Source organism: Falco biarmicus, chromosome 10, assembly GCF_023638135.1.
Source record: "Falco biarmicus isolate bFalBia1 chromosome 10, bFalBia1.pri, whole genome shotgun sequence".
Lineage (NCBI taxonomy): Eukaryota > Metazoa > Chordata > Aves > Falconiformes > Falconidae > Falco > Falco biarmicus.
This window is the reverse complement of record NC_079297.1, coordinates 17,433,388-17,453,373: the sequence shown is the minus strand read 5'-3', so window position 1 is coordinate 17,453,373 and position 19,986 is coordinate 17,433,388. Positions and strand designations below refer to the sequence as shown.

The 19,986-nt window shown below is 62.1% G+C and overlaps 2 protein-coding genes across 4 annotated transcripts; one reads left to right on the top strand and one right to left on the bottom strand.

Moving 5' to 3' along the window:
* The first annotated feature begins 904 nt into the window (after nucleotides 1-904).
* Nucleotides 905-6,320, top strand: SIGIRR (single Ig and TIR domain containing). 2 transcript variants are annotated; one of them, XM_056355080.1, is made up of 10 exons: nucleotides 905-1,007; nucleotides 3,008-3,139; nucleotides 3,439-3,625; nucleotides 3,715-3,845; nucleotides 4,055-4,195; nucleotides 4,322-4,465; nucleotides 4,543-4,645; nucleotides 4,724-4,874; nucleotides 5,418-5,592; nucleotides 5,741-6,320. In XM_056355080.1, the coding sequence occupies exons 2-10, from the start codon at nucleotides 3,133-3,135 to the stop codon at nucleotides 5,941-5,943; spliced, it is 1,242 nt and encodes a 413-aa protein (XP_056211055.1). In that variant the 5' UTR covers nucleotides 905-1,007; nucleotides 3,008-3,132; the 3' UTR covers nucleotides 5,944-6,320. The 2 variants fall into 2 exon arrangements, with proteins under 2 accessions (XP_056211055.1, XP_056211053.1); XM_056355078.1 differs by having other exon boundaries at nucleotides 5,418-5,598.
* A 215-nt stretch (nucleotides 6,321-6,535) lies between these two features.
* PKP3 (plakophilin 3) lies at nucleotides 6,536-19,963 on the bottom strand. Of its 2 annotated transcripts, XM_056354863.1 has the most exons (14): nucleotides 17,518-19,963; nucleotides 14,525-14,711; nucleotides 13,413-13,489; nucleotides 12,481-13,208; nucleotides 11,944-12,067; nucleotides 11,584-11,788; nucleotides 11,184-11,358; nucleotides 10,813-10,930; nucleotides 10,351-10,518; nucleotides 9,832-10,017; nucleotides 9,412-9,565; nucleotides 8,773-8,965; nucleotides 8,236-8,323; nucleotides 6,536-7,839 (listed from the first exon to the last, which is right to left on the bottom strand). In XM_056354863.1, exons 1-14 carry the CDS (start codon nucleotides 17,719-17,721, stop codon nucleotides 7,804-7,806), a joined length of 2,643 nt encoding a protein of 880 aa, XP_056210838.1. In that variant the 5' UTR covers nucleotides 17,722-19,963; the 3' UTR covers nucleotides 6,536-7,803. The 2 variants fall into 2 exon arrangements, with proteins under 2 accessions (XP_056210838.1, XP_056210837.1); XM_056354862.1 differs by having other exon boundaries at nucleotides 14,525-19,963.
* Nucleotides 19,964-19,986: the final 23 nt, after the last annotated feature.

The following is a 19,986-nucleotide window of genomic DNA, read 5'->3' as shown; positions in this document are numbered from 1 at the left end:
GTGTTTCCCTTACAGCAGCTGAGGCTCGTGGTAGCGCCAGGCAGTGCCACCGCTACGAGTGCAGCCTGTGCCAGGGCTGTGCTAAGGCTCTAATTGCCTCCTCGGTAATTACCACAAACAATCACCTGCTGCTTGCAAGCGGCCACAGCTGGGGCCAGCTCCCCATGACCAGCACCAGCCAGAGGAGCCACCCCACGGTACTGGTTTCAACTTGCAAAGAGGCTTTTCAAATCATGAATTCAAAGGACACAGATGGGAGACCTCACAATGCCTCCAGCCCCAGCCTGCCCAGCCTCCCTCCGTCAGTAACTCACAGTAACAAAACTTGAGAGTATCAAGTTTGCCAGCGCTCAGCAAACTGTGGCCCCAAAACGCAGGCTTAGCCCTGGGATCTCCCCACAGCACTGCACTGAGCAGAGACCTCCAGCCCCCCTTGGCGTGCTCCAGTGCAAGCCCCCGGCTGCCGCCGTGGTCTGGGGAGCTGGTATTACCGGTGGTGGATGGTGCTGGCTGCGGGTTTCATCTTGCCCTGACACCTCCGTGGGCTTTTCCAGCCGTGGAGAGCCGGGGGGGATTCCTCCTTGGCCCTAGCAGCCTTGTGCAACCTGCATGCATCTGGCTCATCAGGGCTGCTGGGCCAGCTGGCTGGGTGGGTTGCCTTCCTCCTCCTTTTTTCTTTCTCTTTCCACCCTCCCCTCTCCTACAGTCAGAGTTATTTATTTTTTTACCCCAAACAGGTTCAGGTGGAGATGGAGGTGGAGCAGTGGGAGGGAGGGACAACCAACCCCTCCTGCAGGCCTGGCGCCCAGCGATTGGGGCAGCAGGAGAGCCCGGCGCAAGGCAGGGGCTGAACAGGGAGGGAGGAAAGTAAATAAATTATTAAAAAAAAAAAAAAAAAAAAAGAGTAAAACCAATCACCACTCCAGCAGGTCCAGTCAGCTTGAGCGGCGCACAAGGGAGGCAACTGGCAGGAAGCCTGCGCTGGGGCACCAGGCGAAGTTCCAAAGGTAAATGCAGTTCCCCTCCGCTTCCCTTTCCGCGTTGATGCCATCTCGGCTGGGGTCAGCAGGGTTTCGCGCTCTCCGCACAAGCCCTGCTGCTCTCCTCCAGCCCTGCTTGCTCCCTGGGCACACACAGCCCTGCTGCCGTGCCTCCCTGCCTGCCTTGTTTTCCCTGTGGCCGTGCGCCGGGGGATGCTGCAGTGCGACCATCGCCTACTACTGCACGGCATCTGTACGGTCCTCTGCCGCACTTGGAGCACTACAAAACCGGGGTGTCCCCAACCCCAGGATGTAGGAAATGGGAGCGTGCTGCTGCCCGTTAACCTGTGCTCCTCCCTCCCTCCCTCCCTCCCGGACAGCAGCCCTGATGCCTGGCTACCCTTTGAGCATCCATCACCACTTCATTCCCCACAGCAAAGTGGCTGCGCCTCTCCATGGGGCCAGGGAGGCATGTGGGGCCTCCCTGAGGTCGCTGGCCAGTCTGCAGTCTGCTTCCCTATTTCCAGCCATCAGAGTGAAACAGTTTACAAGTGACCCATCCAGGCAGGATCAAGCAGAGCCAGAGCATCCCACCCTGGTGTAGCATCTCTCATCCCCTTCCCCAAGCAAAAACTGGGTGGGCTGGCTCATCTCCATCCCTTGTTCTTCCATTCGTGGCCATGGAAAAACCCAGTTAATACTTTAGGTGTAAATTGCTTTCCAGCTGCTCAAGCTGAACACGTTGTAAGCGTCCCTTGTGTACCTTGACCCACAGTTTCATGCCACGCCTGGCACCAGGGCTGCTGTGCCAAAGGGAAGCAACGTGCCTCCCTCCCTGTTCACTGCAGAGCCATGCTGCAGAACCCCCCTTCCTGTTTCACACCAGCAGCAGAGGGAGAGGGTTTCTCCAGGGATGACCCCAGCCTCAGCAGCCTTGCTGTTACCCAAAACCAGTTTGCAACCAACAGCAATGAAGCTCTGAGGCAGAGAAGCAGCCAAGAGAGATTTTTATCCTTCCCGGCCCCAGCAGTTATGCCTTATGTGTTTACAATCGTGCTGCCTTGCAAGAACACTGGTAATGTGACATCTTTGTTATTCCCACATCAACCCCAGCAGACACGTCATGCACACCAGGGGCTCTGCAGGTGTTTGGGGATGGAGGAGTCCAACCCCACCACCAGGCTCTGCTTCACCATTTGCTCCCAGTGCCCCTTTGCACTGCTGCAATTTATCGGCAGGGCGTGGGGGTGTCCTCCCTGGGACCCCTCTTCCCACAGGGCTATTGCAGCGGCACTGCTGCCGATTGCACAATGCCAGCTGGGGGCTCGTGTCCCCCCTGTCCCTGTGCACCCTCCTCACACTCCCCACACGTGCGGCACGTCGTCGTGCAGCTATGCCTCTCCTGAGGCATGGCCTCAGGGTAGCAACACACCGAGCCTCCTAACCCGAGGGGAGCACTGCACCCACTTGGTTTATCTCACGCTACAAGAGCTCACAAGACAGGAAACCCATATTTCTATAAATAAACCACCCTGCTGTTTAATTAGCAATTTCAATGGGCGTGTCAGGCTGGAAGCAGCACTATAGCCAAGATGGGGTGTTGGTAGCATGAAGGGGGCCCCACTGAGCCTCTCATAAGCAGCCGTGGTGCAGCTCACCATGGGTGCATGGGGAGGTATTGCACACCCCACGACTGAGCTATGACCACGGCTCATTTCCCCTCGCTGGCCTCCGGTTTGAGCCAAAGCCATGTTTTTAACATCCTGCAGCCCTCAGTTGGTTATTAATCACTTCCCGCTCATAAATTCACGGTCAAGAAAGCCAGGCTGCGAGTCTGCGCTGCACAGAGAGTGCAGGTGACATGGTAGCCACCAACCCATGACCAGGACATGGCTTTGGCTTTATGCCAGAGCAGCACCCACCGTTCCGCAACCCGAATTGCTGTGGGGACCGATGGGGATTGCCAGGGCACTCTGCACCAGCCTGGAGCAGCCAGCACTCATGAAGCCATTTCTGATCTGTTCCAGGCTCAGCCTGTCCTGTGGCGGTGGCAGGTGGACTTTGCCCCCCGGAAGAGCCCGAGGGGTCCCTCCTGCCGAAGGTGGCCTGCTGGTGATGCCGGCAGCTGCCCCACACATTGCCTGAGCACACCATGGCAGGTAGGCTGCAAATACCAAAACTTTCACCTGTTTTCAGCTGAGAAGAACCCCTTACTAGCAAGCGTGGCAGAGGGTGCTGCTTGCTGCTCTGCCTTTGCCTTGTAGGGTGGGTGAGGGTCTGTCCCAGCCCCAAAAACCAGCTCAGCCTGTTGCAAAACAGCCACGAGCACCACTCGCTGCCAGACCCCCGCGGCAGAGCTTGTTTTTCTGGGGAAGCTGGGATGGCTACGACAGTTGCCTGCCCAGCTGGGAGCTGGATCACCTTTCCCACCCAAACCCCTTTCCCACTGTGTTCCCAGACCTTTGCAGCGTGCCTCCTGAAATCCTCATCCCAGCTGCCAATGAGACACTGGAGCTGGCGCTGGGGAGCCGGATAACGCTGAACTGCACCGTGCGCTGGGCAGCCACCGAGCACTGTGAGCCCGTCCCTGCCTGGACCAAAGATGGGCAGCGGCTGGGCAGTGAGAGCAGCCAGGACACTGCCTGGTAAGGACCCCGTCCTGGGGTATGTCTGTCTGTCTGTCGGGATGGGTTACTATACAGCCCAGCCCACAGAGGCCCCATCTCCCCCCCAGGTTTACTCAAAATGCCTCAGAGCGGCTCCTCACCAGCATCCTGCAGCTGAACCTCACACACAATGATGACTTCGGGGTGTTTGCCTGTTGGATCAGCAACGCCACAGCCACCTTCACCCTGCAGCGAGTGGGTAGGGACATGCTGGGGACAGAGAGGGGGCACCTTCAAGGAGGGCCCAATTGCCTAGGGCAGAAACGGTGGCCCCATGGGGATCATCAAGGCGGGTGCTAGGGGCATTGCTGCCTCTCCCAGGGCAGTGCATCGGGGTGCAAACCTACACCAAACCCAGGAAACATGGGCCACCAGCCACACTCACCGTGCCTTTCCCTGTCCTTGCAGAGGTGGCAGGGCATGTGCCCGCGGTGCTGGCAGCTATCCTTGTCCTGGTGCTCCTGGTGCTTCTGGCTGGGCTCTATGTCCGATGCCGCCTGAGTGTGCTCCTCTGGTACCGGAACCGCTACGGCGAGCTGGAGATCAACGGTGAGCTGCCAGGGAAGGGCACAGAGGCGGCGCCCTCCTTGGGAAAAGCCTCCATGGGCCAGGGGCTTGCCCACACGCAGAGCCCTCCCCAGTGTTACACCCCCCTTTCCGCATGGCTCTCTCCAGATGGGAAGCTGTACGATGCCTACATCTCCCATGCCACCACCCCAGATGACCGAAAGTTTGTCCACTTCATTGTGAAGCCACAGCTGGAGAACCGCTATGGCTACAAGCTCTTCCTGGATGAGCAAACCATCCTGCCTAACTCTGGTAGGCACCAGACCTGCGCTGGGTTGGGCAGAGGGGTGATACCAGTGCCTGGGGGCTTGAAATCCCTTTGCCTGCAGAGCCATCAGCTGACTTGATTATGAATGTGAGCCGGTGCCGGCGTCTCATCGTGGTCCTCTCCATCGCATACCTGGAGCAAGAATGGTGCAACAGCAGCTTCAGGTAGGAGCAGCTCCTGCCTGCTCCCAGGGAGAGGAGCTGGTGGGTCCTCCGCCCTCCTGCCACACACCTGTCTCACAGGGAAGGGCTTTGGAGGCTGCTGGAGCTTTCGAAGAAACCCATCTTCATCATCTTCGAGAGCCAGTACAGGGAGATCACCCACCCTGCCATCAATGTGCTGAAGCAGCACCGGAGTGCTGTGACCCTGCTGGTGTGGCGAGCTGGCTCCATGGTGAGAGCCGAGCAGGACTCTGTTCTGCTGGCACCCCTGTTTCCATCCCCAGTGCCCCATTTTGTGTCAGCCTGCCCACGATGCTCTGGGGCTGCTCCCCATGCTTCAGTGCTCCTAAAAAGCAGGTTGGGGCACTTGTCTTTTAGAGGCAATTAAAAAAACCCAACCAGATCAGCCCTAGATATGGGCGCTCGCTCCCCAGACTTGCGTGATCAGGAGCCCTGTGCTACTCCAGGGTTTCCCCCAGCCCAGGCGCCAGCGTGAAGCCTCAGCTCTCAGAGCGAAGCTTTGGCCTGTGGCTGCTCCGGCCATTTCAGGGCCAGGCTGGGAGCTGGAGCCCTTCGGAGCATTTCAGCAGGTCGGGCCGGTTTCTCCACTGTTGCGCGGGCACGCTGCCATGCCAGGAGCACAGCCCTCACCTTGGCTGAGCTCCCAGCACTGGGAAGAGTGAGCTGAGCACCACAAAGCCTTCCGCAGCCCTGTGCGGGACTGGGCTTGGCTTCGTGGTGATCCTGACATGGCTCATCTCCTCTGCCCATGCAGACCCCATCTTCAGACTTCTGGAAGGAGCTGTGCCTGGCCCTGCCCCGCAAAGTGTCTTTCCAGGGGACCATGGGGGACCCGCAGACCCAGCTGCAGGAGGACAAGGACCCCATGCTGATCCTGCACAGCAGCTACCTGGACAGTGGTGGAGACCTCCACCCAGATGGGGACCTCGGTACAGGTCCTTGTCCCCTGCTTCTGCTCCTGGGGGGGACAGATGTGCACTGAAGGTCACCTTTGGGCTTTGCTTCACCCTCCCATGACAGACGGGCTGGGTTTAGCCCCTTCCCCACTGCCTAAAACCCATCTCCTGCTCCTTGCAGGCCTCCGAGGGAGCATTTTCAGAAGCCCCCCACCTCCCCGCATTGGCGGCCCCAGCGCTCGCATGGCTTCGGCTGCCGGCATGATGGAGGACCCACAGCTGAGGGATGGCCAGAGACCTGAGCTCGACATCTCAGACCTGGGATCGCGCAACTACAGTGCCCGCACAGACTTCTACTGCTTGGTGACAGAGGATGACATCTGAGCAGGGCCACAGGCCAGCAAAGAAGGCAACCTCCTTTCCCCACGGGGCTGCATGGACCCAGATCGTGGCTGGAGGAGCCCGGGCTTTATGATGAGACCAAAGCCAAGGTCTTGGTGGGAAAAACAGGAGCCGGCTCCTTCTGGCAGCATGCTCCATGGTGGAAAACCATCACCAGGGGACAGCCTTGCCGCTAGTGCCTGGCCCCCACTGCCTCCCTGGGGACATTTTTCCTGCATGACGGACAAGCATTGGGATGGGTGACGCTCTCCAAGAAGCAACATGTCCCATCCCCAGTGGCTGGGAAATGCCTGACAGAGTGGATGCGGCACCCTCTCTCCTACAGAACCCCCCATGGCAATAAAATGCTGCTGTACCAAGTGGGTCTCGCCCACCTGCAGGAACGCGAGTGCCACTGGCTGGTCTCTCCCCATGACACTGTACTGCGTCCCGTCCCTGTGATACATCCCATCCCCACCACACTGACTCAAGCAACACCCAGATGCAGCGAGCAGGGTGGCACCATGGGAGCATCCCGCAGAGTTCTCTGCTCTCCTCGCCTCCCACGTGCCGGCCAAGCACAGGGGCAAGCAGGCATCGTTCAAGGCCTTTATTTCAGGGGTACACAGGGCTCGAGGAGTTTGTACACGGATAGCTGGGCAGACAGATGCACCGTGACACCCCAGCCTGAACCGCGCTGGGTGCAGGGTCACCACACCAGCCCTGGATGTGGCCCCTCCCGGCAGCACTGCCCGGTCTCCCTCGCCCTCCCACCCCTGTACCTACTCTACCTCGTTTCCCAAATGGGGCGCGCAATGCTCCCCCAAGCGCAGGGTCTCCCCACTTACCCCAAACCTGCTGGCAGACCGAAGCCACCCCACAGCCCACCCGCGTGTCCCGGCCTAGCCGCCACCTCGGCAGGGAGAGCTTTGGACCCGCTGCCCCACCTGCACCAGCCGCACCGGGCACCGAGGGCATCTCCCCACCCCGCGGGGAGACGCCGCCCGGCAAACACAAGCCGACTGGCCCTGCCCAAATCCTGCTTATGCAGCACCGGCCAGGCCCAGCCCTGAGCAGAGCAGCGGCAAGGAGCAGCAGCGGTGGCTCTGTCTGCACAGGAACAGTCCCCACAAGGTGGATGGATGGGGACAGCGTGGCTCAGAGATCCCCTGGCTTCTTGCAGCAAGGGCACCGGCAACCAAAGGCCAGACCCTCGTCCCTGGCAAAGGGGGGACTCAGCATCGCATTGCCGATGCTGCTTCCCAGCTCCTTACAGGCATGGTGCCACCCCATAAAAATCTGGGAGGCCACCTCAGACCTCCCATAACCCCCCCGAGCTACGCGAAGCCCCGTCCCCACCCAGCCAGGCCAGAGCGTGTGCAACCCATGCACACCCCGCTGCAGCGTGGCGGCACCAGCACCCTCCCAGACCCTCGTGTGCCGCAATTTGGGGAGCTGGGGCCGGCTGCCCCCAGAAGCTCCCCCCAGAATTGCTTTGCAGGAGACTCCCCCAAGCCCCGCAGCTCCTACCCCCCTGCCAAGCCACAAGACAAGCTGAGCTTTGCAGCTGGCTCCCTGGGAGCGGGAAGGGTCCCCAGGGATGGAGGACCCTTGGGTGCCGTGGGGCATTCCCCTACTAACGAGGGTCCCAGTGGGGCCCCGCAGCAGAACCAAAAGCAGTGGCTGGGTTTCAGGCTGCAGCAGGAGGGAGGACAAGCGCCCCCCAGCTTGGGGAAGGGGGACCCAGCAGAGGGGGGAGGCATGAGGGATGCGACAGGGACTACGCTATGGAGCGGGGGTCCGAGCGAGGAGCATCCCGGCGGGGAGAGTCAGGGCCGGGCATCCAGCTCCCGGGGTTTGTCCTCACAGGCCGAGGAAGTCCTCCTTCCGGTACCCCTTCTGCAAGGAGACAGGCCACCCGTCACACAGGGCGGATGCCAGCACCATCACCCTTCCCGCCCAAGGACACCCCTGCCCACACCTCACTGGGCGGTGGGAACATGAATACAAACCTGCCCTGCTGTAGCACAGACAGGGCCATGCTGTCCCCACGCTGGGTACATGGCTGTCCCCACCCCACTGGTGCAGGTGCCATCACAGGGATAATGCTCTGGGGACATCCCCATTCTTTCAAGGTGGGGAGATGTGGAGCTGGGGCCCATCGTATGCCTGGAAGCACTGGGGTGGTATGGCTTTCCGGGGTGAAGCCCCTGGCCTTGACTCCCTTGGGATCCACCCTTGAGATCCATCCCAGCATCCCACCAGCTGGAGGAGGCACCAGAGGGTGGTACATACCATCTTGAAGTCCCGGTGGAGCTTGGTATATTGCCACATGTTGCCCAGGAGGCTGGCTGCTGCTCTAGAAGACTTCTCGTTGTCCGAGCTGGGACAGAGACAGGGTGCAATGAGCTTTGGGTACCACTGGACACAGGGGTGGTGTCCACCAGCCCAAGAATACCACCCCAGAAGAGCCCAGAGGAGCTGAGGACTTAGCACCGGTGAGAAGAGGCAGGAAACTAAAGGCTGGAGCCCACCACAGTGGGCAGGGTGGCAAGCACTTCTGGCAGGAGAGGTAAGAAGCACCCAGAGGGGAAGAAGGTGGCTGCAGGTCTGGGCAGCTCCATGTCCTGGGAGTGTCCTGAGAAGGTGCCAAAGGGCTGGAAGGTAGACATGAGGCCACTCTGAGCTGGTCTGGGGACTTGCAACACAAAACCTTGGGAAGGGAGACTGTGTGGGACCCTCTTCCACCTCAATGGACCAGGGGAGGAAGGGAAGAGCAGGAATGGACCCCAGGGCTGAGCTGGAACAGCAGAGCAGACAGGGAGCTCCCACCTGTCTCTTCTCTTTTTGATGTAGAAGAGCTTCCTGAGGCCATCAAAGTAGACAATGTCGCGGGCAGCCATGGGGCTCTCCACCACCAGGTTGTTGAGGACCGCAATGATGTTCACGATGACATCCGCAGGTGGTGCCTTGTCTCCAACACTCCCTGGCAGCTTCTCAATCAAGTGGCTGACCACCTTGGTTGCTGGTGGGCAAAGGTACTGCGTCAGGGCTGGTGGCCTGACCCAGGAGACACGCAGCAGCCTGGGGATGAACCTTGCAGCCTCCCAGGGGCAAGGAGGGGACAGAGGGTCCAGCCAAGGACCTGTGGGACAGCACTTCAAGCCCTTTGCTCTCTGGAGTCTCTGCTGAGACTCCTTGGCACCTGAGAGAGGAGTTGGAGGTGACAACAAAGCCAGGCGAGATGGCGGGGTCAGAGGCAGAGCACAACATGGAGGGAAGGGTGTTTGGTCACTGGGAATGGACCAGCCACCGCACGCTCAGCTGTGAGCAGGGATGCAGCAGGCAGGAAGCTGCTGAGACTTGACAGGAGGCCACTGGAGGCCAGACCAAGGAGGAAAAGGATGGAGGGGCATCTGCTGGGCTCCTCCCCACAGCGCCGGCCCTGCCCAGCCCTCCCCTAACACTCACACATCTCGTCCTTGTTGCGGGCATGGCGGGACAGGTTGCGGATGAGTCCTGTCAGGGAGCGCAGCTGGTGGTGGTCCGCGGTGCGAACGCGGTCCAGCACGGGGTTCAGGATGCGCTCCTGCTCCAGGGCCAGCCGGCTCAGCACGCCCGCCCACTGCCAAGATAAACACCCGCTTGGAGACTCCCACCGGGGATACACCGGCTGCCTCCTCCTCCTCCTGCCCAGCAGGGCCAGGTCAGGGTCACCCATGCCCAGGTGGTGAGTAGCATGATGGCCGTGTCTCCCACCCAGGAAAGGCTGGTACCAACCCACAGGAAGGCGTGTCCCCTCCCCGAGCATGGCTGGGACTGGCCAGGTGGTGGGGACAACCAGACAAGATGGGGCAAGCCACAGGGGACGTTCCCCTCCCCTGACCTCACCCTGCGGTCCCCGGCAGTGATGTTCTGCAGGGCACCCGAGGCCGCCTCCGTTGTGTGCTTGTTGAGCTCACAGCGCTGCAGCAGCCGGTTGTAGATGCCCACGATCTGGGGGTTCCAGAGCCACTCCATGCCCTTGGGGTCCTTGGAGACCTCCGTGAAGGTGACAATGTCTGCATTCAGGTAGTGCTGTGGGGATGGGAGTGTCACTGTTAGACTCAGGCGATGTCCCCTCTGCAGCATCCCTCACTGCTGGTGTCCCCTTTTCCTCGTGTGCCTGAGCTGGCGGGTCACCCCAGATACATCATGCTTCGTGGTGTGGCAAAATGGGGGTTCGGCACCCTGGATCACACCACAGACCTGATTCACCCTTCAATGAGATCACCTGCGTGTCCCACCCATCAGCCAAGGCTAGCGTCCACCTCCACCCCAGCGTCATCTCCACTGCCAGCTGCTTCCCAGTGCCAACCCCGCCCCAGGTGACATGGCTGTCACTGTGCCCACCACTTCCCAGCTGCTGACCTCTCGTGCTTTCTTGCTCTGCGGGCTGAAGCAGCCCACCAGCTCCCCTGTCACCATGCTGCTGTTGTTCCTCCTGTGACCTTCCAGACGCTGGAGGGAGGATGGGGGCATTTCGTCGTACAGGCGGTAGGAGAGGTTGCGCAGGACGCAGACAGCATTCTCCACGCTCTATGAGGGGGAGATGATAGGACACAATGGTGTCAGTCCTCCTGTCGCCTGCCAGGGCACCTCCAGCTGGCACGTTCCCTGGGGTGCAATCCCACAGGGCTCTGTGGCCAGTCACCCCAATGACACCAGCGATGCCCCGCTGTGCCCAGTAAGCCCAGATGGAGCTGGGCTGGTTTTCCCCCCATCACATCAAGACGCGTCTTTGCACCATGATGGTCAGGCAGCTGCCAGGAGGGAAGGAGCAGCACCTCATCTGAGGGCATCCGCACCCAGCACCCAGCTCCCAGGGCTCACCTTGTCCTCTGACTTGCCCACTTCCAGGGAGCTGTTCACATAGTGGATCATGGAGTCCACCAGCCCGTGGCACTCACGCATCTTCTGCCGAGTCTGCTGGCTGGCAGAGCTGAGATTCCTGCATGGGGAACGCGGGGCTGTCACAGTGAGAAGGGGTTTCCCCATGGCCACCCCCCTCCCACCGCTGGGCACCACCACAGGGAGGGTGGCTGATACCTCTCCCATGGGTCTGGCCAGGCTTTGCCTTTGATGCACAAGTGCTGCGAGGGACAGGAACCCCAGAAATGAGCCCCAGAGACCTTGCTCCCTATGTATACGGCACAGATGGTATCTCTTCCTTCACCCAAAACCATCCAGCCCACAAAAGGTACCTGAGGAAGCCCGTGGAGTTGTAGAAGATCTCCGCCTCTGAGGGGTTCTGCTGGATGACACCTGAGCCCCCCAGCCCAGAGAGAGGGACCAGCACCAGGTCTGTGAGCTGCTCCAGAGTGTCCCGGGCCAGACGATCCTTCAGGTTATCACTGGAGGAGAGATTCCACAGGATCCCTGCGTGGGGTAGATGGGGATCCTCAGTCCCAGGCATGGCTAGAGGGCACATCCACCCTGGCTCACCTCCCCAGGGGGCTCAAGCTGACCACCTGCAGCCAGGAGCAGCTGTGGGACAGCCATGAGACCATGAAGTGTCATCCCAGCTTTACTTATGGAGTGGGGGTACCATGTGCCACCCCCAGGGGAGGAGAACCCCTGCCCACCTCTGCCATCATCCCCAACCTGTGACGTTCTTGCGGAGCTCGTCATCGGGTTCCCGCAGCGTCCGCATGAGCTCGTAGATGCCATTCTCCTCCACCAGCGCCAGCTTGTTCTCGGTGTTGTCATAGATGAGGTTGCGCATGGCGCCCGTGGCATGGCGCTGCACCTCCTGGTTGGGGCTGTTGAACAGCTTCACCAGCTTGGGCATGGCCTGGAGGCTGCGGGCCTGGAAGGGGAGAGCCCAGCGGCACTGAGGCACCCAGCCGCTCTCCCATTCAGCTCGGGGCTGAGGCTCCCTCCATCTCCTCCACCCTCCTTGGCGTGCCCCGCTATGGCAGAGAGGCTGGGGACAGACCCTCCTCCTTTGGCTCAGGTGCTCACCTGCTTCTTGGCATTGCCGTCGCTGTAGCATTTGTGCTGGAGGTAGGCAGCGCCCAGGACCTGCAGGTTGGGGTCGCTGGCTATCAGGTATTTCACTGCGGAGGGCAGGTCGATGTCATCAAACCTGGAAGCCATGAGCAGGTGAGGAAGAGCCCAAGGAGAGCATTCCACCAGGGTCCCCCACATCTGCACCCCACCACAGCTCACATCTTGGAAGAGACCTGTCAGCCCATCTCCTTCCCCACCACACTTTTGGAGCACGGGACTCCAGACTCAGCTAAACAAGCATCTTCCTACCCTTTGTGCCTCAGGACGTGTCCATAAGAGGAGCTAAGGCCACATGCAGGACACACTTGAAGGTCAACCCATGCTGTGGTCCATCACTACGGGGCCAAGTTGCGGCCATCATCTCACCCCTCCTCCTGCATGCCTTGCAGCAAGGTAATGCCAGGCAAGAGATGGAGAGTTTTGCCCTCAGCCAGCCAAGTAACTAAGGTGGGGACAAGGCGGTGCTGGACCAGCCCTACTGGCACTCACCCCCCTGACTGGTGGCTGAGCAGCGTGCTGTGCCCATTGTACATCTCCATGGTGCGCTGGTCCTGGAGGTGGTGGCTTGACTCAGCCAGGCTGCGCACAGAGGGAGCGCGGGAGCTGTGCTCCACCATCCCCATGTAGGAGCTCCCGATGCCTGCCTGCGAGGCTGCCTGGACGCTGCCGAAGGAGCCGGTGCTCAGCCGTGACCGGTTGTTGCTCTGGAAGCGCTGGAGCGTGCGCATGGCAGGCGCCCGGATGGTGCGGCTCTGGGTCACCTCACTGCCGTCCAGCCAGTCGGGGGTGGCCTTGGTGGCAGAGCCGGCACTCATCTGCCTCTCAAAGGTGTAGGAGCGGGTGAAGCCACCATTGCCTTGGCTTTTGTAGAGGGAACGGTGACCCACAGGGTCCAGCTGCTCTGAGATGACGCTATAACGGTCATCTGCAATGGCAGTGGGCTGGAGCGGCGCGTCAGCCAGCCGCAGGGAGTGCAGCGAGAGGGTGTCGAAGTTCTGCCGGGGCCGGTAGCTGCGCTCATGGAAAGAGTTGGGCCGTGGCGAGGTGTTGGTGGTCTGCGACATAGCGTAGCTGGTGCTATAGCCCCGACCCTTCACCAGGCCCCCATTGCTGATGGTCGCCATTCGCTTGTGTGGGGTGAGGTCCACTGCCGAGCGCGAGGACCAGCCACTGCCCTTCAGCGTGCCAAAATCCTTCTTGGCCAGCGGCTGATACAGCTGTGGGGGGAAAGTGTGGGGTTAGGGGGTGCCCGCAAGCCTGTCCCTCCATCCCTGCCATGGGGAGAGAAAAGGATGGAGCCAAGAGTCTCCTGTGACACAACCAAAGCTACAGCCAGTGTTAAGTCTCTGCCAGCATCCCCAGCTGCCACAATGATGGGCACTGGCACACAGTGGGGGACAAGCAACCCCCCCGGTACATACCGAGGCTTTGGGGTCCAAGCCATTGGTCTGGGAGCGGGAGCTGAAGGAGGAGCGCAAGGTAGAGCTGTACTGACCGCCTGCAGAATGGGGAATGGAGGTATTAACACAAGCATGGAGGATGCCAAAGAGGGGGTCTTGGGGACCAAAAATTCCACCTACTTCATCTCGGGGGGACCTGCTTCAGAAACCATGGCAGTGCCAGCAGTACCAAGGGGGACAAGGGTGTGGGAGGACACTGCCTTCACCTGCCTGCTGGCAACGGGGAGCAGGAGGCGGTGACAGTGCTGAGCGGTGGCCTCCCTGCCTTTCATCGTGCCCCGATGGCGAGGGGAGTAATTGCCACCTTGGCAGGGACGTGGCGGCTCAGCCCGGTCCCCTGTGCCGTAGCCGGATAGGCAGCTCCCTCCAAGCCAGCCCCAGCTCTGCCAGCCTGGGGACGGGAGCCCGGTGGGGACCTGGCCACCCCGCTGCACCACACACCACCCTCCCGCCTTGCCACCGCCCTGGGACTGCCGGCAGGGACGGGCAGGACGCCGCCAGCCCCGGCAGTGACAGGAGCATGAGTCACACCCGTGCTCAGGCCAGCCCTTGGGGTGCCAAGGTGTACGTGTGGGGTCTCTCCCCACTGCTGAGGTCCCCCAGCACTTTGGATCGGGGGGGCTCGGTGACGCCCGGTGCCAGTGCTGGGCGAAGCAGCAGGGCGGAGGCTGTGAGCGCAGACATTAAATGGAGGAGCTTGGAGCCCAGCCAGCGGCACTGCTCCAGGACTGGGGGGACACGGAGGGATCTGCTGGGGCGATAAAACCCCCCTTTACCCAGCTCAAAGCGAGCTGTGTGACCCCCCCCAGTGTGACACCCCACCCCACCCCCCAGGAGGCAGGTGGGGAAACTGAGGCACGAGCCCTGAGTGGGGTGAGGTAAGCCCACGCCGGGGCCGTGCCGCTGCCATCCCCAGCACTGGGTGGGGGGGCTCAGACAGGATGGGGGGCAACCTCCCCCAGCCCCAACCCAGGGCACGAGCCCAAGCCCGGTGCCAGCCGAGGAGTTCCCACAGCCCATCCCGCCACGTGTGCCCGGGGCGTGGGGTAGGGGGGGCTCTGGGGTTCTCTCACCTCTGGTGCCATCGCCGTGGTCAGGGGCCTCAGGGCGGGAGGCCGCTTGCCCCCTCAGCATCATGCGGATGCGGACCTGCTCCTGGACGCGGGCGCTGCGCAGGCGCTGGGCCTCGGCAGCCTCCCGGCTCCTGCTGTCCAGCTGCCGGTCCGAGGGCAAGGCCAGCGAGCAGACGCCGGCCTCGGGCTGCAGGGCGGACAGCAGGAAGGTGTTAGTCTCCTGCATGGCGGCGGCGCGGAGGCCAAGGCGAGCGAGGCCGCCCTGCGCAGGTGAGCGGCGGCGGCTTCCTCGAGCCGTAGGGAGGCGCCCGGCCCGCCCCGCCTCGGCGGGAAGGAGGGGGCACACCGGGCCCCCGGGTGGAGGCACCCAAGGGGCGACCTCGTGGGGACGAGGGCGCGAGGGAGGGGGATGCCCCGGGGGGGTCTGGGTGGTCATACTTGTGGCCCCCCGGCAGATCCCCACCACGGGCAGCCTCCCCCATGGACACCCAGGCCAGCCCCACCAGTGAGCCCCAGACTTACCCGTGACTAATCTGGAAAGCCCAGGAGCACCCCCCCATGGCCCCGGCGGTGGGCCCCAGACCCCCATGTTGTCCCTCTAGCAAGCCCCAGACCCCCACATGGACTCCCCACTGACCCCCAGAGACCCACATCACCCTGCCAGTGAGCCCCAGACTCCCACCCTGTCCCTCCAAGGAGCCCAAGACTGCCAGGCAACCTCCCAGGAGAGCCCCAGACCCCCACATGGCCTCCCTGGAGACCCCCAGGCGAGCTCCTCAGCCAGCCCCGAACCCACACGTGGCCCCACCAGCAAGCCCCAGGCAGTGTCCCTAAAGAGCCCCAGATCCCCTCAGCCACCTCTGAGGAGAACCATGGACCCCCAGGCAGCCCCCCAGGCTGCCCACCACCATGGCCAGCAAAGCCCTCCAGCACGGGGAGGGGGCCAGCCTGCCAAAGGGCCAGAGCAGGGGCTAATTGGCAGTAATTACTGGCCGGCCCTCCCTGCTTTGCTTTTCAAATCAGCCGGGGAAGTAAAAAACAACAATAATAAAAAAAAAAAAAAAAAAAAAGGGGGGGGGTGGCTCAGCGCCGGCAGGCCCGGCAGTGATGAACGCGGGGTGACTCAGCCGCTGCATCGCACAGGTACTAATTAGGCTCACCCCACCCGCTGAGCCACCCCGGCTGGCCCCGGCACAGCCAGGGTGGGGGACACTGCGTCCCCCCACCCTGAGCGCAGGGAACGGCTCCTGTGATGGCTACAGTGCGGCTTCAGGCCGCTGTCCCTGCACCCCCGCTCGCTGCGCTGCCCACTCCTGCGCAGAGTTGTGCCCGTTCTCAGCCACGCCGGGCATGGGGCCCTGCCCCGGCTCCTGGCCACAGGGCATTTGCCCGGTGGCTCTGGCACAGTGCGTCGGCCGCGGCTGGTGCTGGCTTTGGCCATTTGAAGGCGAGCATGGCAACGCAGCCGCGGTTCCGCAGCAAGCCATGGCTCAGCGCTTGGCGTCACCGCTCCGAACCCGCCTGGCGGAAGCATCACAGGCTTCGCCGGCCCAGGGCTTACAACACCCAGCTATGACAAGCTGGGACGACTTTTGTGCTTCATTAGGAGGGTGAAAAGGGCGGCTGTCCCCAAGGAATGTGCCGCCGTCAGCAGGAGCAGCGGCTGATGCCGGGGCGGAGTGGCAAGAGCTGCGGGCAAGTGTTTTGGGGTGACGGTCCCTACTTCGATGGCCTCCCCAAACCCCAGTGGGCTGCAAACTCCGGTGCCACCATCGCATCGTACCTGGGGACTGATGCGGGGGGGGATAGGACCCACCTCCCCAACTCGGCATGGGGAGTCTAAGGGATTTCACGGGTTTAGTGGGAGCCCACACATTGCTTATGGGTCACACCTGACCCTGTGGGGGTACAACACCCAGGCATAACCCCAATGGACCCCCCTCTTCTCCCACCTCAGCACCACCCACACAGGGAGCGTCGGCGGGTGCACCGAGTTTGGCAGAGCTCAGCGGGGCGCTCCCACCCCTCCGAGCCTGGATGAATCACGGGTTCCCCCCGGCAGCAGGCGGGGAGGGCGGTTCGCTCCCTGTGCAAGCCGGTGCTTGCCCGCCGTCCCCGTGCCAGGCACAGAGGGGCTTGGGGATGGCCCCGGGAGCCCCGAGAGCCCCTCCAGCCCCGGGAGCCGGCCCCGAGCCTGCTGGCAGCCGCGTTCCCCCAGGCTCTGCCTCCCTTCCGAGCCCCTGTCCCCCTGCTATGATGCTGCCCTGCAGCTTAAAGATGGAAACCGGGGGGGGTCTTGAGGGGGGTTGTGCAGGTTTGAAGCCGAAACCGCTGGCGATCCCCTCGTAAAATGGCTCGTTAATAGGGGAAAGCACTGGGTGGGAGCAGGGATGCGCTGGGATGCTAAAAAAGCAGCAAATTGGCACACACCTTTCCACATCTGGAGCAAAACTGAGGGGTTCCTGACGGGATCCAGCCATGGTCAGGGTGACACAGGTTAAATATACTCGGTCTGGGAGTCCCTAAAGTGGTCACTGACCTCCCAGCCTGGAGGCACCCATATCCCTCCCTCCGCGGGGTGACAGAGCCACATTCCCAGGGAGACCCTAGCTCCCAGGCACGCAGTATCCTCTCCCACCCCCTGAGCACTACTGGGTGCCTGTCCCCAAATCTGGGTCTCCAGGGAAGCCGGTGGCTGTCGATGCCATCGGCACTTGGAGCAGGGAGTGGCCAACACAGCACCACGCAGCCTGGCCACAGCGCACACGTGCCAAGAGCCACGCTGGGGAAACTGAGGCACGAGGAGAGGCAAACCCAAAAATGCCTCTTGGCCAAAGCTGGCCAGGAGCAGGCAGCTGACAGACCCAGCATCCGTGCTGCCCCGTTCCACCCGCTGTGTGGGGACTGGCAACTGGGTGGGCACCACCAGCTTTCCAAGGGGACCCACACTGGGGACAGCCACGCTGATGGGTGGGGGACCGGCCGGCACATACCTTGTTGGGTGGCCCCGGCGGGCCATTGCCCTGCAGCATCCTCCCAGGCAGGCAGGTGCACCCCTGGGTGCTGCACGGGTGCCGGGCGCCCCGGCACAGGGTGGGCGATGCTGTCTGTGGCGGGGCCAGTGCAGCAGGCGTGGGGCCGTGGCGGGGCCCGCCCCGGGAGCTTACCCAACCAGTCTCTTTGCCGTTGTTTTGCATGTGCGCTCAAAACCCGCTCGCCTTGCAGCCAAGTTTGTGCTTTTGGGGCTTGTGGCAGCTCCACAAAAAGCCTCAGTACAGCTGAGATGCTGGTGAGGGGTCCAGGGGTCCCAACTGCTCCATCCTGGGCAGCGGAGCCATGTCGTGGGCACCTTCATGATGCTCCAAAAAGTCACTGTTGGTCCCTACCACTGCAGCCATGGTCCAGCATGTCCTTTCCACTGCATCCCCTTGAATCCCCCCAGCACGGGACACCCATGGGTGCAACATGGAGGGGTTTGTGGCTGCCAAAAGAAGGTGGAGGGGAGGCAGAGCTGGCAGGGGGGCACAGTTTTTGGGATAGAGGGGGCTCCCCTGGGGGTTCACAGGGAGCGTGTTTGTGTGCGTGGGATGGAGCAGGAGCCCTTTGAAGCCAGATAAGCTGAGAGGGAGCGTTTGAAACGGGCCAAACCAGTTTGGGGGCCATCGCTTCTACCAGCATTGGAACCCAGGCTCCATGCCGCACCCAGCACTTGCTGGGGGCTGCTGATAGGTGACCCCCAGGGCAAAGCCCAGTATAGGGCAGGAGGCTGCCCAGGACCCTCCACCCAGCCACTGCTGTCACGTTTGGCCCGTTCTCAGACTGGAGGTGTCGGGAAGGCTCCCCCTTGCCCTCCACTGACCCCTCGCTCAGCCCCATGGCCAGGGCAGCCCTGTAGCGAGGCGGCACTGGGCTAGTGTCTGCCTCCGCTGCCCCGAACAAGCCCCAACACCTTTGCAGCATCCCCTGGGGCCAGAGCAAGCTGCCAGGCCAGCACCTTGCACCAGCCCTGGGGCTGCTCCTCTAAAAGTGGGTACCTGCCTGCACCCTGCTGTCACTTAGGGCTCCAATGCCTGGCTAGGGAGAGATTCCTTTTGGTCCCCGTTACCACAGCTCAGCCATTGCCAGAGCAAGAAAACCCTCTGGTGTTTTGCTGCTGGCCCTACCCCAAGCAGATACCATCAGCTGGCTCTAAATCATCCCCAGCAGGGCTGGACCAGTGTCCCCAGTGGGGATGGCGCTGGTGGCACCAGTCCCTTCCAGCAGCAGCAGCAGCTCTAGATTTGGCTGAACCTGGTGCCTGCCCCGATGCCGGTGGCTTTGTGAGCTCTCCTGGCTGGGAAGCTGCTGGAAAAGTTGTGCCTAAGGAAAAGCGGCTTTTGGGATCCCGCTGCTGGCCCCAGGGGACCGCAGGGCCACCCGCCCTGCCCGGCACTTCTCAGCCCACGGGCCAAGTCCCAGCGCAGCGGGCAGAGCCCTTGCCCACAACAAAGCACTTCCAAAGTGCTGGAAAAAGCAGGCAGCAGGGCAAGGAGAGGAGCCTGTGAGTGCTGGCATGGAGAGAAAAACCTGCTGCCTTCTGAGGCTGTCCCCTCCCGACAAATCTTGGGGCCAGAAGTACTGGAAAAGCCCCCCGGAGTCCCGGACTGTGGCTGTTCTCTGATGGCAAGGAGGTTGCTGAGCCCACCACCTCCATCCCCACCTCAAAACTCAACGGATGCTCAGACAGAGCCCGGAGGATGCGGGTGGGGAATAAAACACTTAGGGGGGAAACTCCGGGGCTATTTCAGCTCTCCCAGAGGTGCTCACAGTTGTTGAAAGCTCACGGTGGAGGGCAGCAAGGATGTGGTGGTTGCAGCCCAGGGATTTGCCAGGACAGAGTGACCCAGGTGAGGAGCAGAAGGAGCTCGTGGCAGCCAGGCCTGAGGCAAAGCGGGTTTGCTGGAGCCCACGAGGCGCTGCGTGCAGCTGGGCATGTCCATGTGCAAGAGGAAAAGGCGAGCGAAGAGCTCGAGCACGGGCAGGCATGGACGTCCTGTGAACAAGCGTGCAAGGGCATGCGGAGCAGCTTGTGGCTCTCCCCGCAGCTCTCCAGCCCCGGGGGCACTGGGGTGAGCCCCCCGTGCAGTGTGTGGGGTGCAAGCAGCTGCCCGGGTGGAGCCCAGGTGTGGGGCAGAGGCTCAGCAACCTCCCTGCAAGCCCGGGCATGCGTCCAGACACCAAAACACGGCTGCTGCCTCCTCCTCCTCCTCACTGCACCGAACAGCAAAGGAACCCCTTGCGATGCCACTGCTGCCCGCTCCTACCAAAGAGAGTGGATCCTTACTCCATACCATCCTCCTCCTCCTGCTCGGTCCCAATGGGAGCTCTTCCTGGGAGTTTCTGACCTTTCCTCCCAGTGCCAGCCAGGCTCACTTCCACCAGCGAGCTCCCTGCGAGTGCAGGGCCAGGCGAGTGCAGGTCGG

Coding starts and splice junctions, on each gene's coding strand:
- SIGIRR (XM_056355078.1), top strand. Junction 4,875..5,417: donor TGTGGCGAGCTGGCTCCATG/GTGAGAGCCGAG, acceptor CTGCCCATGCAG/ACCCCATCTTCAGACTTCTG. Junction 5,599..5,740: donor AGATGGGGACCTCGGTACAG/GTCCTTGTCCCC, acceptor TGCTCCTTGCAG/GCCTCCGAGGGAGCATTTTC.
- PKP3 (XM_056354862.1), bottom strand. CDS start 15,113: ATGGGGGTCTGGGGCCCACCGCCGGGGCCATGGGGGGGTGCTCCTGGG. Junction 13,209..13,412: donor GCTTGGACCCCAAAGCCTCG/GTATGTACCGGG, acceptor TTCCCCCCACAG/CTGTATCAGCCGCTGGCCAA. Junction 11,359..11,583: donor GCTCCGCAAGAACGTCACAG/GTTGGGGATGAT, acceptor TACCCCACGCAG/GGATCCTGTGGAATCTCTCC.